This window comes from Protomyctophum bolini (genome assembly GCF_963924005.1).
Source record: "Protomyctophum bolini genome assembly, chromosome: 21".
In the NCBI taxonomy this organism is placed as follows: Eukaryota; Metazoa; Chordata; class Actinopteri; order Myctophiformes; family Myctophidae; genus Protomyctophum; species Protomyctophum bolini.
The window spans coordinates 12,904,219-12,919,286 of NC_137882.1; the positions used below are offsets into that span (position 1 = coordinate 12,904,219).

General features: G+C 39.2%; 1 protein-coding gene across 1 annotated transcript in view; it reads right to left on the reverse strand.

Annotated features, from left to right (window-relative positions):
- Positions 1-3,961: 3,961 nt before the first annotated feature.
- The window catches only part of acad11 (acyl-CoA dehydrogenase family, member 11), a 34,629-nt gene continuing 23,522 nt past the window's right edge, over positions 3,962-15,068 (reverse strand). The window contains exons 14-20 of the mRNA XM_080794223.1: positions 12,963-13,035; positions 10,621-10,706; positions 10,015-10,086; positions 8,554-8,708; positions 6,431-6,547; positions 6,216-6,325; positions 3,962-5,425 (exon numbers count right to left, since the gene is read on the reverse strand). Of these exons, the coding sequence (XP_080650349.1) occupies positions 5,311-5,425; positions 6,216-6,325; positions 6,431-6,547; positions 8,554-8,708; positions 10,015-10,086; positions 10,621-10,706; positions 12,963-13,035 (728 nt within the window). The 3' untranslated portion in view covers positions 3,962-5,310. The remainder of the gene's footprint in view (positions 5,426-6,215; positions 6,326-6,430; positions 6,548-8,553; positions 8,709-10,014; positions 10,087-10,620; positions 10,707-12,962; positions 13,036-15,068) is intronic.

The window sequence follows — 15,068 nt, forward strand, 5'->3', positions numbered from 1 at the left end:
GAGGATAACATTTTTTTCAAAAATTCAAAAAACGATGGGCTATAACCCATGTTTTTTGAAATTTTGAATTTTCTTCAAATCCTCAAAAATGATGAAAAACGGCGTGCTATAGTATGCCGTACGGTAGGGGCTATAGCCCATGTTCAAAAATGATGAAAAATGAGGATAACATTTTTTTCAAAAATTCAAAAAACGATGGGCTATAACCCATGTTTTTTGAAATTTTGAATTTTCTTCAAATCCTCAAAAATGATGAAAAACGGCGTGCTATAGTATGCCGTACGGTAGGGGCTATAGCCCATGTTAAAAAATGATGAAAAATTAGGATAACATTTTTTTCAAAAATTCAAAAAACGATGGGCTATAACCCATGTTTTTTGAAATTTTGAATTTTCTTCAAATCCTCAAAAATGATGAAAAACAGCGTGCTATAGTATGCCGTACGGTAGGGGCCATAGCCCATGTTCAAAAATGATGAAAAATGAGGATAACATTTTTTTCAAAAATTCAAAAAACGATGGGCTATAACCCATGTTTTTTGAAATTTTGAATTTTCTTCAAATCCTCAAAAATGACGAAAAACGGCGTGCTATAGTATGCCGTACGGTAGGGGCTATAGCCCATGTTCAAAAATGATGAAAAATGAGGATAACATTTTTTTCAAAAATTCAAAAAACGATGGGCTATAACCCATGTTTTTTGAAATTTTGAATTTTCTTCAAATCCTCAAAAATGAAAAACGGCGTGCTATAGTATGCCGTACGGTAGGGGCTATAGCCCATGTTCAAAAATGATGAAAAATGAGGATAACATTTTTTTCAAAAATTAAAAAAACGATGGGCTATAACCCATGTTTTTTGAAATTTTGAATTTTCTTCAAATCCTCAAAAATGGTGAAAAACGGCGTGCTATAGTATGCCGTACGGTAGGGGCTATAGCCCATGTTCAAAAATGATGAAAAATGAGGATAACATTTTTTTCAAAAATTAAAAAAACGATGGGCTATAACCCATGTTTTTTGAAATTTTGAATTTTCTTCAAATCCTCAAAAATGATGAAAAACGGCGTGCTATAGTATGCCGTACGGTAGGGGCTATAGCCCATGTTCAAAAATGATGAAAAATGAGGATAACATTTTTTTCAATAATTAAAAAAACGATGGGCTATAACCCATGTTTTTTGAAATTTTGAATTTTCTTCAAATCCTCAAATTATGAAAAACGGCGTGCTATAGTATGCCGTACGGTACGGGCTATAGCCCATGTTCAAAAATGATGAAAAATGAGGATAACATTTTTTTCAAAAATTAAAAAAACGATGGGCTATAACCCATGTTTTTTGAAATTTTGAATTTTCTTCAAATCCTCAAAAATGATGAAAAACGGCGTGCTATAGTATGCCGTACGGTAGGGGCTATAGCCCATGTTCAAAAATGATGAAAAATGAGGATAACATTTTTTTCAAAAATAAAAAAAACGATGGGCTATAACCCATGTTTTTTGAAATTTTGAATTTTCTTCAAATCCTCAAAAATTATGAAAAACGGCGTGCTATAGTATGCCGTACGGTACGGGCTATAGCCCATGTTCAAAAATGATGAAAAATGAGGATAACATTTTTTTCAAAAATTCAAAAAACGATGGGCTATAACCCATGTTTTTTGAAATTTTGAATTTTCTTCAAATCCTCAAATTATGAAAAACGGCGTGCTATAGTATGCCGTACGGTACGGGCTATAGCCCATGTTCAAAAATGATGAAAAATGAGGATAACATTTTTTTCAAAAATTAAAAAAACGATGGGCTATAACCCATGTTTTTTGAAATTTTGAATTTTCTTCAAATCCTCAAAAATGATGAAAAACAGCGTGCTATAGTATAACAATTACAATAATGACAATTAAATAAACCAATTATAGCAAAATGAGGGAGGTGGTGGGTCAGTTCAGAATAAGAATCACTAAAAAAATCAGCAAATAAGCTTAAACTGTGATTTATTAAATCAAAAGAAAATCAAGTGCACTATCAAATAATGTTCACTTAATCAGATCAAAATTAAATAAAACTCTCAAACGGTAGCACTGTCCAAACTAAACTCAAAGTGTCCAAAACTAAACTCAAGTGTCCAAAAATAACGCAAATCCAAACCAGTAGAGTGTGGCCAGTCTCCTCTGGCCACTCTTAAACTCCTCGGAAAAGTCTGGTCAAATGTCCAATATCCACACTCCAGGAAAGGAAGAAGTTCTCTAAATCCAGAGGTCTAATCCAAATTCAAGGGAATAATCCAACTCCAAGGGAATAATCCAAAAGGGAAAGAATGGCAAGAACATGGGAAATATTCCTCTTGCCCACAGCAGCAGCCTGTCTGTCTCCCTGCTCCTTCACTCTGCACTGCCTGAGTCAAACTCCCCCCAGGTGGCCCAAACATTGTGATTGCCCATCAACCCCAGGTGAGCTGTGGGCGGGGCTTCACAATCACTGACTGTTGCCATAGCAACCCATGTATCCAACTGGCTTCTTGTAGCATATAGTCCAGCAGATAATTAGAAACATTTCATAGCGCAACGGATTGGTAGAAAATAATAAAAGACATGAAAAATGGTGCATAGCAAACAAAAAATGCATGGAACCAATGTGACTCTGGGCACAGATGTTACAATAGTATGCCGTACGGTAGGGGCTATAGCCCATGTTCAAAAATGATGAAAAATGAGGATAACATTTTTTTCAAAAATTCAAAAAACGATGGGCTATAACCCATGTTTTTTTTAATTTTGAATTTTCTTCAAATCCTCAAAAATGATGAAAAACGGCGTGCTATAGTATGCCGTACGATATAGGCTATAGCCCATGGTCCAAAATGATGAGAAACGAGGCTAACTTTTTTTTTCAAAATTTCAAAAAACATGGGCTATAACCCATCGTTTTTGTCATTTCGTCATTTTTTTCAAATCCTCAAAAATGATGAAAAACGGCACGCTATAGTATGCCGTACGATATGGGCTATAGCCCATGGTCCAAAATGATGAGAAACGAGGATAACTTTTTTTTCAAAATTTCAAAAAACATGGGCTATAACCCATCGTTTTTGTCAAATTGCGGATTTGTTTTTTCATTTTTTTCAAATCCTCAAAAATGATGAAAAACGGCGCGCTATAGTACACCTTCCTATAAGAAGGAAATAGACAACTTCCTCCAGGATTCATTGCTGGAGGGTTGTATAACTCCGGCAGAGTGCAAATTTCTAACCAAAGACAAACCCTCTGTCCCTCTATTTTACTGTGTTCCAAAAATTCACAAATCTCTTTCTCACCCTCCAGGCAGACCCATAGTGGCTTCTAATGACAGCCTTACAGAGCCCCTCTCTCAGTTTGTTGATCGCCACATGAGACCCATTGTAACCAAATTGCCCTCTTATTTAAGAGACACAGGAGACTTCATACAACAACTTTCAGAGGTAAATATTCTCAATTCCACTGCCAATATTATTTTGGCTACCCTTGATGTGGTCTCCCTATACACTAATATCCCCCATGATCTAGGCACAGAGTCATTAAGATTCTATTTAGACTTAAGGGATGAATTGACACCTCCAACTAACTTTCTGGTAGATATGACATCCATGATTTTACACAAAAACTATTTTCTATTTGAGAACTCCTATCATCTCCAACTGCAGGGGGCACCAATGGGCTTAGTATTCAGTCCAGATTATGCAGGCATTGCCTTGGGCTTCCTTGAACACAATTCAGTGTGGCACAACAATCCTTATGCCCACAATATGTTGTTATTTAAGAGATACATTGATGATATTATCCTTATCTGGCAAGGTACTGAGATAGAGCTTCATAGCTTTGTGTCCTACCTGAACAATCTGGCAAAGTAAATTTAGATTCTGCCACTAAGGTGAGACAAAACAAAAAAGCCAAACTAACACGTTTTAAGTCTAATAAACATCAATGCATCTCTGATGGTATTAAAACAAATGAATGAAAGCCGCACCAAGGCATTATACATCTCAAGGTCACCACAACTAAATCTGAAGAGAAAAAACAGTTTGTTCCATTTAAAAAGAAAAAAGGGAATTGAAAGAAAATAAAAACCAAATGTCAGACTTTATTTTTAATGTTCTCCCCTGATGGTCTATAAAATGCACAAGCTAAAAGAATAGGTCAACATTATATTCTCAAGCCCAAAAGCAAATAACATTTTCCAGCGGGGGTGGCTATGCGTTTCCCCCCCTGCTTTATTTATGCTATATTATTTTCCAGACACTAAACATCAGTACAGTACATTGTCACAAGCACGCATTGAATGTCAGATTTCCTGCTGGCTAAGACATTAAAGAGAAACACTCGACAACAACACAGTTTGCATTATAGCGCAACTTTATGCTATGATCGTAGATGTGCAAATGTACACAGTGAGAAGATGGCAGAGAGGAGAGGTGAGGATATAGGAGAGAAGGGAGGGGAGGAGGGTAGAGGGCTCTCAACTCAACAATTTGGTAGTCTTAAAATAAGTATTTATTACTACAAATTGTCTTAAAAGTCACACTGTGGCTGCAATCTTGTCTCAGATAGTAATTTTTGCTTGATGTATTATTGCAATTCTTGCTAAGTTCATTATTTTTTGCAGTGTGCATATACTGCCATAGAGTCCAAGTCTGACGTCACTTTCAGTAGAGGGCAGGTAGAGCGCAGGTTCATGTATTTATTTATTTGTATTGAAATCCCCATAGGGGTCAGTCGCAGAGGTGGAGCTTCTTTTCCATTCACCAGCTGTCTAAAAACTCGGAAATGACGTAAAAGACAGCTTCTTCTGTCCGCGGCTGTCCGCTAAGGTGTGCCCAGACGGAAAGTGTGCCCAGACGGATTGTGAGCTAGCTGTACTTACAAGCTACGCTTTCAAAGTAGCTGACCAAACACTGGTGATATCAGTCATCCTTATACAAAACATGGGGTCAATTTCCTTCATTTCATGAGTCTGAAAAGAAGATATAGTATTGGATTATGCTTTGTTTTCTTCATTTTCTGAAAAATGAGTTGAGTTGAGTTAGGTGGTTTCTCCCCGACAGCAGAGGTCAGTATGAAAGTATTGTGTGGTGCTACAAATCTTGATGTTATTTTACTTTACATTATAGCACATTTAAAATGATCTAGATTGTATTATTAAAGTAGCCAATGCTTAAACAAAAATAAGGATTTATTTTCCAACTTTCTTTGAGATCAAGTAAGGCACTGCATTCATTACAGCAGATCGAAATAAACATTGTGGTGAGTCTCGACTGGGGCCTGAATTAACCACAACATCACAGCTTAGCCTGTGTCTTCCTGAGCTGATCTCTGAGCTCCAGACGAGCGATGGAGGATAGATGAACCTCATCTGGGCCATCAGCGATGCGCAGGGTCCTCACGTAGGCATACCTGATGATGAACGCCACAATATTTACTTCAGTAGACACGATGTGATGCGGGTCGGCATGTCAATCATTACACAATATCACAATTATCTTTTGCAAAATCATTCAATCATTTTCATGTTATTTTTTCAAAAATCTTCACAAGCTCAAAACGCTGTATTTTTTAAAAGTTATTAAATGATGAAAGGTATTTGTCATATGTGCCCTGTACAGTGCACATTTTGTTTAGGCTAAAAAGCCAAACAGAATTGTGATTTCTATTCATAATGTGCAACAACAGAAATGTAATTAAATCCTCAATCACAATTATTGAAGCAAGTCAAGTACAGTTTCATAATCGTGATGGCCCTAGTGACTGGAACATTCTGCACAATGTCTGGAGCAAAGGTGGGCAAATGGCGGCCGGGGGCCACATGCGGCCTCCACCTACACTTAATGTGGCCCTCAGGTTAATGTCAGAATACTGATATAATATTGGTTTCAGCTGTTACAATTCCACAACATGCAAACATGACCCGCTTTAATTACTTCAGTCTAAATTAGTAGCTCAATGCTCAACACACGTATAATTAAAGGCATTTGAAATTACATAAAAATGTTAATTTTCAGGATTCCAATTAAAAAAGAATGCAAGATTTCAATTTGAATGTAGCCGATAATAGCCGATAATAGCTACAAATTTTATTTTTTATATTTTATTTTGCTACAACGGTAATATTATGGGGAGTGAATGTGGAAATATAGTGGCCCTCTCCATCGTCAAAGTTGCCCACCCCTGGTCTGGAGGTACTTACATCTGTGCTAGCGGGAAGTCTCCAGACACACCTGCTCCTCCATAGACCTGGATGGCACAGTCTACCACCTTACATGCCATCCTGGCTGCAACCACCTTGATCATAGCGATCTAGACAATCACAGAGGGAATTGAGTCGTTTCGCTACTTGGGTACACACATAGTCAGGGGTGCTGTTACACTTGTGCGGAGAGATTTTTCAGACACCGCAGTTACCTGTTTGCTTGCAGCTCGGCTTCCGTGCGAGTCCAGAGCGTGGGCGGCGTTCAGAGTCAACAGGCGGGTCTGCTCTATCATCAAACGGCACTCTGCGATCCAGTGAGCCACTACCTCCTACAACACAGAGCAGTAACATGATCCAGTGAGCCACTACCTCCTACAACACAGAGCAGTAACATGGACAGTGAGCCACTACCTCCTACAACACAGAGCAGTAACATGATCCAGTGAGCCACTACCTCCTACAACACAGAGCAGTAACATGGACAGTGAGCCACTACCTCCTACAACACAGAGCAGTAACATGATCCAGTGAGCCACTACCTCCTACAACACAGAGCAGTAACATGGACAGTGAGTGATCCAGTGAGCCACTACCTCCTCCTACAACACAGAGCAGTAACATGGACAGTGAGTGGGGAGGTCTTTATACCAAGCGCAGAGCGCCTGTTGACATTTCTGTCTGCTACTGTAGATCCTTCATTGTTTCCATCAGGACTCCTGAATCTCTGCCCTCCACACCCTCCTATCTAGCATCAGGGTCTTGAGCAGTAGCCGTAGTCTGAAAACCCACCTTTTCAGACTAATCAAAGCTTTAAGCCTTCCAGGAACCAGGATACTACGTGAGTGCTGGTATTATTTTCTACAGACTCCATCATGGCCCATAGCACTTACCCTACCCCCTTAGATAGCATTTCTGTAGACTTAGATAGCATTTGATACAGACTTATAGCATGTTGTGTAGACAGCACTATAATTGCATTGTATGTAGTCATAGCACGTCATAGTACATATGTATACTAGCATAGTATAGTTAGTATATATGTACAGTTTATATGTATAGTTTCATTATATAGATATTCCACTGTTACGTTCTTATCTTACGCATGCCATCATTTAGTGAATGCAAATTTTCATCCGTAGTTCCCACAAAAGACATCCGCTCCGTTAGAGAAAGGGTACTGTAGGTCAGATTATGTGTGAAAAGTTGATATATTGGCCTCAGGTGAGGGTGGCACTAGACGATGGGGTCACTTAAATAGTTAAGGGTCATCTTCCAGGGAGCATGAATGTGCTCAGCATGTTTCATAGCAATCTGCCCATTAGATTTTGACATAACTTGGAAGTTTGGCCTATTAAACTGCAACTGCTGATATTTTTTACTACTGTATTAATGTTGGCCACTAGGGGTCACCAACCGCAAACAGTTCGAACAAATGCATGCTATTAAAGCAGGGGTTTTCAAGAATTAACCTGGGGACCACTGTTGTGTTGGGTGGGGATATGGGCTAAGATTCGTTTTTCATTACTTTTTGTGATAATGCATCACAGTTATGGAATGCATAACTTATTGTTATGCATTCCATGTCTATGCGTCCCACTGTTTCTCAAACAATAGTCTGCAGACTACTATTGATCCATGGTATAATTATGTCTGCAGGTGGTCCTTGGGAAAAGGTTTTGAAATAGAAATAAATAAAATACCCTTGTTAAATATATTAAAATGTTTAAATTATTTTTCACAAGTCCATAAAAAAAAACATATTTGAATGAATTAGCGTGGGGAGGGAAGGCTTGTAGTAGTACGCACAACAAACTATATCAAGCCCTTATCGGTCATTAATGATCTGAAATATGCTTGTGTTCCAGGGCTCAGAAAAGATAGAGAACCACTGATCTATTCTTATCTCAGTTACTATAATTCCGTTCTTACTTTATCCAACCTTCCACATTAAATACATTTTATTTTAACTGATATACGGATTGTATGAACGCCGAGCACACACATGCAATATATTATATTTCCTAATAATAATGACTGACTGTGTACACTCCCCCTTCTTGAGATTCAAACTCCCTTTTTCTGTGGAATTTCTTCCAAGTAAATTACAACATGTAGGCGTCATCATAGGTCACCAGATCATTTAGTTTCTCAGGAAAAAATTTAATAAAAATAAAAGACAGTCTTCACTTTCCTATATGTTTCTAAATGCATGATCAGGGACCACATGCAATTGCTTCACGGACCACCAGTGGTCACCAGTTGAGAACTCCGACACTGTATCTGGCTTCACAGAACAGAGACAGTACTGGCTAGATGAGAGAGATGCCTCACTTACATGTTGGTAGAGTTTCTTGCCAAACGTTTGCCTGGTGGAGGCGCGCTGGCAGAGCAACTCCAGCGCCCATTCTGCCAGGCCCACGGCCCTCATGCAGTGGTGCAGTCTGCCAGGCCCCAGGCGACCCTGGGCAATCTCAAATCCCCTGCCTTCTCCTAGGTACACAAGTACATGCACACACACACACACACACACACACACACACACACACACACACACACACACACACACACACACACACACACACCTATTCCAAATATTGAAACGCAGCAAAACTGAAGGACCGAATGGTATTTGAAGCATGAAATGTATACCACATGCTGGTGAACTAAACCACTGTGACCTGTCTGTCTAGCATCAAATGTTGGATGAGTGAGAACTTTCTCAAGCTAAATGAGGATAAGACAGAAGTTCTCATAATCGGTTCTAGTGAGCAGAAACAATCAATAATAAGCAGACTTGGTAACCTGACTGTAGAAAGTAACAGTACAGTAAAGAACCTGGGGGTTATTATTGATTCTGAATTGAATTTTAATTCTCACATTAATCATGTTACCAAGATTGCCTTTTTTCACCTTAGAAATATTGCACGAATCAGAGCCTATTTGTCCTTGGACGATGCAAAAACGCTAATCCACGCCTTTGTTTTCTCTCGGCTTGACTACTGCAATGCACTTTATTCAGGACTGCCTAAGAAAACAACTGACAGATTACAACTCGTCCAAAATGCAGCAGCCAGAGTTTTAACTAGAACTAGGATGAGAGAACATATTACTCCAGTTTTGGCATCACTGCACTGGCTTCCGGTTGTTTTTAGGATTGATTTTAAAATTATTTTACTTGTCTATAAAGCTCTCAATGGTCTCGCACCTTCCTACCTACATGACTGCCTGCCTAAATATGTCCCAAACCGCCCCCTAAGGTCTTCCACTGCTGGCCTGCTCGCGTTGCCAAAAAAAATGGCAACAAAAAAATACGGGGAAGCAGCTTTTTGCTTCTACGGGCCGTCGGCATGGAACAAGCTCCCACTGTACCTTCGTCAGGCAGCCTCTGTAGACATTTTTAAAGCTCAGCTCAAGACCCACTTCTACAACATTGCTTTTAATTGAGTTTTAATATGCACGTTCCTACCCTGCCCTGACTGATTTGCTGCATGTGGTGTTTTTATTTGTTTTTATTTATTTTATGTTCTTATATTCAATTTTGTTCTTTGCCATTGTTTTAACATTTTAACTACTTAAGTTTTATTGTATTCTATTTTTGCCCTGTGAAGCACTTTGAGCTACATTTATGTATGAAAGGTGCTATACAAATAAAGTTTATTATTATTATCTGATGCAGAAACGTTTTAATATTTGCATCCTATTGCCAATAACTTTAGCTGCAGGTCTTTGAATGTGATGACGTTCCGTAAGCATGATTTCAGTAAATAGATACACAACCATACAAACAGTCACTTACCCAGGATGATATTGGAGGCCGGGACACGGACGTTGTCAAAGTGCACCTCAAAGTGACCCCCATGAACAGCATCTGGGTTTAGACAAATCAAAATGCTACGAATGAAATAGTCTCATTTGGTCAGTGATGGAAGAAGTGTTCAAATGTTTTACTTAAGTAAAAGTATCAATAGTTACAAGTGGAAGTCCCATATTCAAAATGTACTTGACTAAAAGTACAAAAGTGTCTGCATCAAAATATACTTAAAGTACCAAAAGCTAAAGTACTCATTGTGTGGATACGTCCCATTTCACAAGTTCAAAATGCATGAGAATCTTTTGTTAATAACATATCTACAAGCTCACAATGCATCATAAAGTATTGAGAAAAACTATTGGAAATACTGATTAAAGTAAAGATATCTCAGTAGATCAGAGAGGCATATTGTCGGTATCAGCTTATGCTGCATAGAATGAGTTTGTGTAAGTCTCAATAAAAACAATATTGTATGACTTGCAGGGTCAAACATACAGTATATGTACTGGATATAAAACTCAGCTATAGTCACATTTATAAGGAGTGACAGGAGGGTTGTTTGACTAGGAAGAAACAAGGGAATTATGATACCATCCTGGCCAAACACAGTGAGTGGTCGGATCAGCTTCACTCCAGGGCTGTCCATTGGTACCAGGACCATGCTGTGTTGGCCATGCCTGAGAACACAAAGATCTGAATCAGAGCTTTAAGGTGATCTTGTTAGTTTATTTGGTTTAAATATACAATTCAACAATGCTTTGTTGGCAGAATAGTACCATTATCTATATACACAACACTTTAATGGATTGTTGGTTGCATTCAGGGCGGTCGTGACTCAGGAGGTACAGTGGCCACCTTGGGACCCATTTGGTTTCCGACTCCAACCCCACGTCTGTGCCTGGCTTTGTGTCAAAGTGTCCTTGAGCTGTGTGAAATAGGTGAATGTAACACACATTGTAGTGTAGTTGGATATAAGGTGCTGTACGAATGCAGATAATTTGCCATTCACGGAGTGGCCCAAAACAAACCTCACAAATGTACGGAATGTAGCCGATGTCAATAACAAGAGTCAATAACAAGAGTTCTATCATGTCCAAACAGTCCCTCAAGCAGTCTCCTCTCAACTCCCTGTGGAACGTGGAGTGCACCAAATGGCCTAGGTTCAGAGTTATCGTTAGAGTTACACACAGAGACTTGGTGCATTTATAGAGAGATTTTGAAACATTCCAACAGGTCTTTGCATTCAGGGGGGATTGATGGGGAAAAGGTCCGTCCTTCCTGTTTTTCATGTAACTTTGCCAAAAAAAGAGGTTCCATCACATTGTAGCAACACAAAATATAGTGTGTATACGGTGCTAAATTCCCTGGGCGTGGTCATTTGAAGTGGTATTGTTGCTATTTGCTTTGCCTTCAAGTAAGATCAGTGGAAATTACAACTGTCAATGAGATTTATTGACATGGATAATTACATAATAGTAGCGGTTACTGGTTAGGTTGGGAAATGCAACCAAATTCCCTGTGAAGCTGATTTCCAATAAATAAGTGATAAAGTATGAAGTGACAAGAAGAAAACAACTAAAACAATATATACTGTATATACAAAAAAACAAAACACAAACAGAATAAAACTAATAGTAACTAGAACTGCACTCTGCCGAGTGCATACTTGCTTGTTGCACACTAGTAGGCCATAAATGGCCAACTAGTGCGCAAGCAGAGCGCGCAAGTACTTTCGACCGCTGTAAACTGTCACATCTCAGTATCTCTGTGAAGGAACGTTTGAAATGTATAATCATTAGGTGTAACTATTTGCTACCTACCTACTTTTTTACAGAAAAATAAATCATTGATATGTGATGAAAAAAAAGGTATATAAACTGAATTAAAATATATTATACAGTATAATTATTTTATTACTTATTGTAAATTGACAATTGTTTTAAATGTATTTCATTTTGGACTATAGTGATATTAATACTAAATCATGATCAGAGTAATATGTGTCTCTAACTTCAATTTCTGTAATAATACTTTCAAATGTATGCAAATCTGTGCCTGGTTTGCTGGGACCAGATTACACATTACGTCATCGTTGAGAGCTGGGACCAGAGTACATGGTGTGTATATGTATGACTAGCTCTCAGTGATGACGTGAGAGAAATGGTCATCTGTGTAATCTGTCCCAGCAGACCAGGCACAGATTTACAAATTACAAATTTCACATTACAACTACATATAGAGTATGTAGTTGTAATTTGATTAGCAGTATACTGTGGTTACTTGGTGCCAAAACGTGACAGCCGTCTTTTTCAACTGTTTTTACGTTTAATCGTTGAGAGCTGGGACCAAAGTACATGGTGTGTATATGTATGACTAGCTCTCAGTGATGACCTAAGAGAAATGGTCATCTGTGTAATCTGTCCCAGCAGACCAGGCACAGATTTACAAATTACAAATTTCAAATTACAACTACCTGGTTTGCTGGGACCAGATTACACATTACGTCATCGTTGAGAGCTGGGACCAGAGTACATGGTGTGTATATGTATGACTAGCTCTACTAATACTATAGAGTATGTAGTTGTAATTTGATTAGCAGTATACTGTGGTTACTTGGTGCCAAAAAGTGACAGCCGTCTTTTTCAACCGTTTTTATGTGTATGCAAATCTGTGCCTGGTTTGCTGGGACCAGATTACACATTACGTCATCGTTGAGAGCTGGGACCAGAGTACATGGTGTGTATATGTATGACTAGCTCTCAGTGATGACGTAAGAGAAATGGTCATCTGTGTAATCTGGTCCCAGCAGACCAGGCACAGATTTACAAATTACAAATTTCAAATTACAACTACATATAGAGTATGTAGTTGTAATTTGAAATTATTACTTGCGCACTCTGCTTGCGCAAGTAATGTATGACTGCATTACTGACCTGTTGTTAACATCATGAGAGCTGCCGCTCCTGCACATCACAATGGACACCTTGCATTGTGGGTTACCAGCACCTGTGAGGGTCAGTGAATTTACAATTTAGGCATTTGGCAGACGCTCTTAATACAGAGCGATTTTACGGAAAGCAAGGAAAACACAAGGTAATACATCAAATGCTTTGCTCTGCATAGGTTGTCTGGGGATAAAATAAAACTAGAGCACAGACAACCTTGTACTCTATGTGACTTCAGTGTGGAATGAAAACATTCCTCAACTGTGATGTGCTAAGCACGGACGGAGGTACAGACAGACAAATGTTCGGTTGACTCTCTGCTGAGACCTCTACCTGATGAGTTACATTTCCTTTGTCCTTATTTTTATTATTATTATTAATTATTAACTTATAGCTTACACCAGAGCCCAAAGTATGACCACACAGCACCCAGAGTTTTTATAGTTAACTAAGCCAGTGGTTCCCAAACTTATTCAGGTCAAGGACCCCCAGAATTGACACTAATTAGCCCGCGGACCCCCATTTGAAGAGATATGCAACGCAGGGACCCCCATAGGATAATATCTTTACGGCTCTAGCAGTGAGTCTCAACCCGTTTAATTTCAAGGACCCCCAGTTTGACATGCATTAGGCTACGGACCCCCATTTAATGGCATTTCTATCTCTGAGACCCCCAATACATCAAATCAATGTTCATTTAACTCTGAGAGTGTACAAATCTGTTTGTACAATATTTGTACACTGTCAAGAGTTACAGACCCGTAAGGGTCCATTTGGTTCCAAATAATCATTTAGCTGGGGACCCCCTGGAACTCCCTCAAGGACCCCTGGGGGTCCCCGGACTGCACTTTGGGAACCACTGAACCAAGCAACTAGCACAGCCTTTTTCAAATCAACAGGAGCGGTATTTAACCCATTCAGAGCGGGAACCCCCTTTGGTGTTTAAGACACTCAAAACTACTTCTCCAAAGTGAGTAACACCCACAGCCACAACATCATGATCTGGTACCACCGACTCAAATTTTGAACAAACATGGGAAAATTCTCATTCTACTACTCCATGGAAATGTAGAATGCCCTGACACCGTCCATTATACTTTCAAGGATTGTGAATCACTGGTTTCTTTCACAACTGGCCTGAAAAAACATCTCCCAGGAGACCACAAGGAGAGGTAAATGCCGTCATTTTTCCTTTTGTCCTTTTGTAGAGCCGACTGATTTGTTTGCGCCTGATGCCCTGACAACACATTGAGGTTAGATAACACACTCCATATTTGGGCGTAGCTGGTCGTGGTTTATTGTATGTGATTGAAATGGAAAACAACAATTCTAAACAAATAACTAATGAAAATTATATCATATAACCAGTAAGAGGACGTGATGACGAGAAGCGACCTCGCCCTTCATCCGCCTGGGTGACAGCAGATGGCAGACTGCTGGGCGAGCACTGGGGGGTCAGATCAACATATGGAATGAATTATGTACTGGCCATATATGGAGCGTGTCTTGAGTGTACAGGTTTTGATGAGGTCAAATGAACATATGGAATGTCAGAACAGGAAGGACGGGTGTGGAGGGATCAATATATGGAATGTCAGAACAGGTCAGCTCCATATATGGAGATCTAAGGGTTTGAGGTCAGATGTAGAGTTGCTGGCCAGCTCCATATACTGTATGCAGATCTAGGTGATCGTCCAGACCAGTATATAGTGAGTATAACCCTAACCCAACACGTCCTAATGGCAAACGAATCCTTTTAAACTGTTAAAACATAATCAGGAAATAAGGTACTGAGTTGACTTCACTGTCTCAGCAGCACCTCCTGATCTTTTAAATACAGCCATCAGATGACATAACAAGCACAACATAGCATTGATGGTAAAGAGCAAGGTGCTGTGTGACAGACAGCAGGCATGTCCACACATGCTATGCTACACAGTACACACATCTGAAAGCTAACAAACATTCACAACATATCACTCATTCTCAGAGAATAAGGGAAGGCTGCTCTGAAGAGAGAGAGAGAGAGAGCGAGAGAGAGAATGTAAGATCTCTACAAGGTTTTTCCACAAATTTGTGGAAAAGAAACCACAG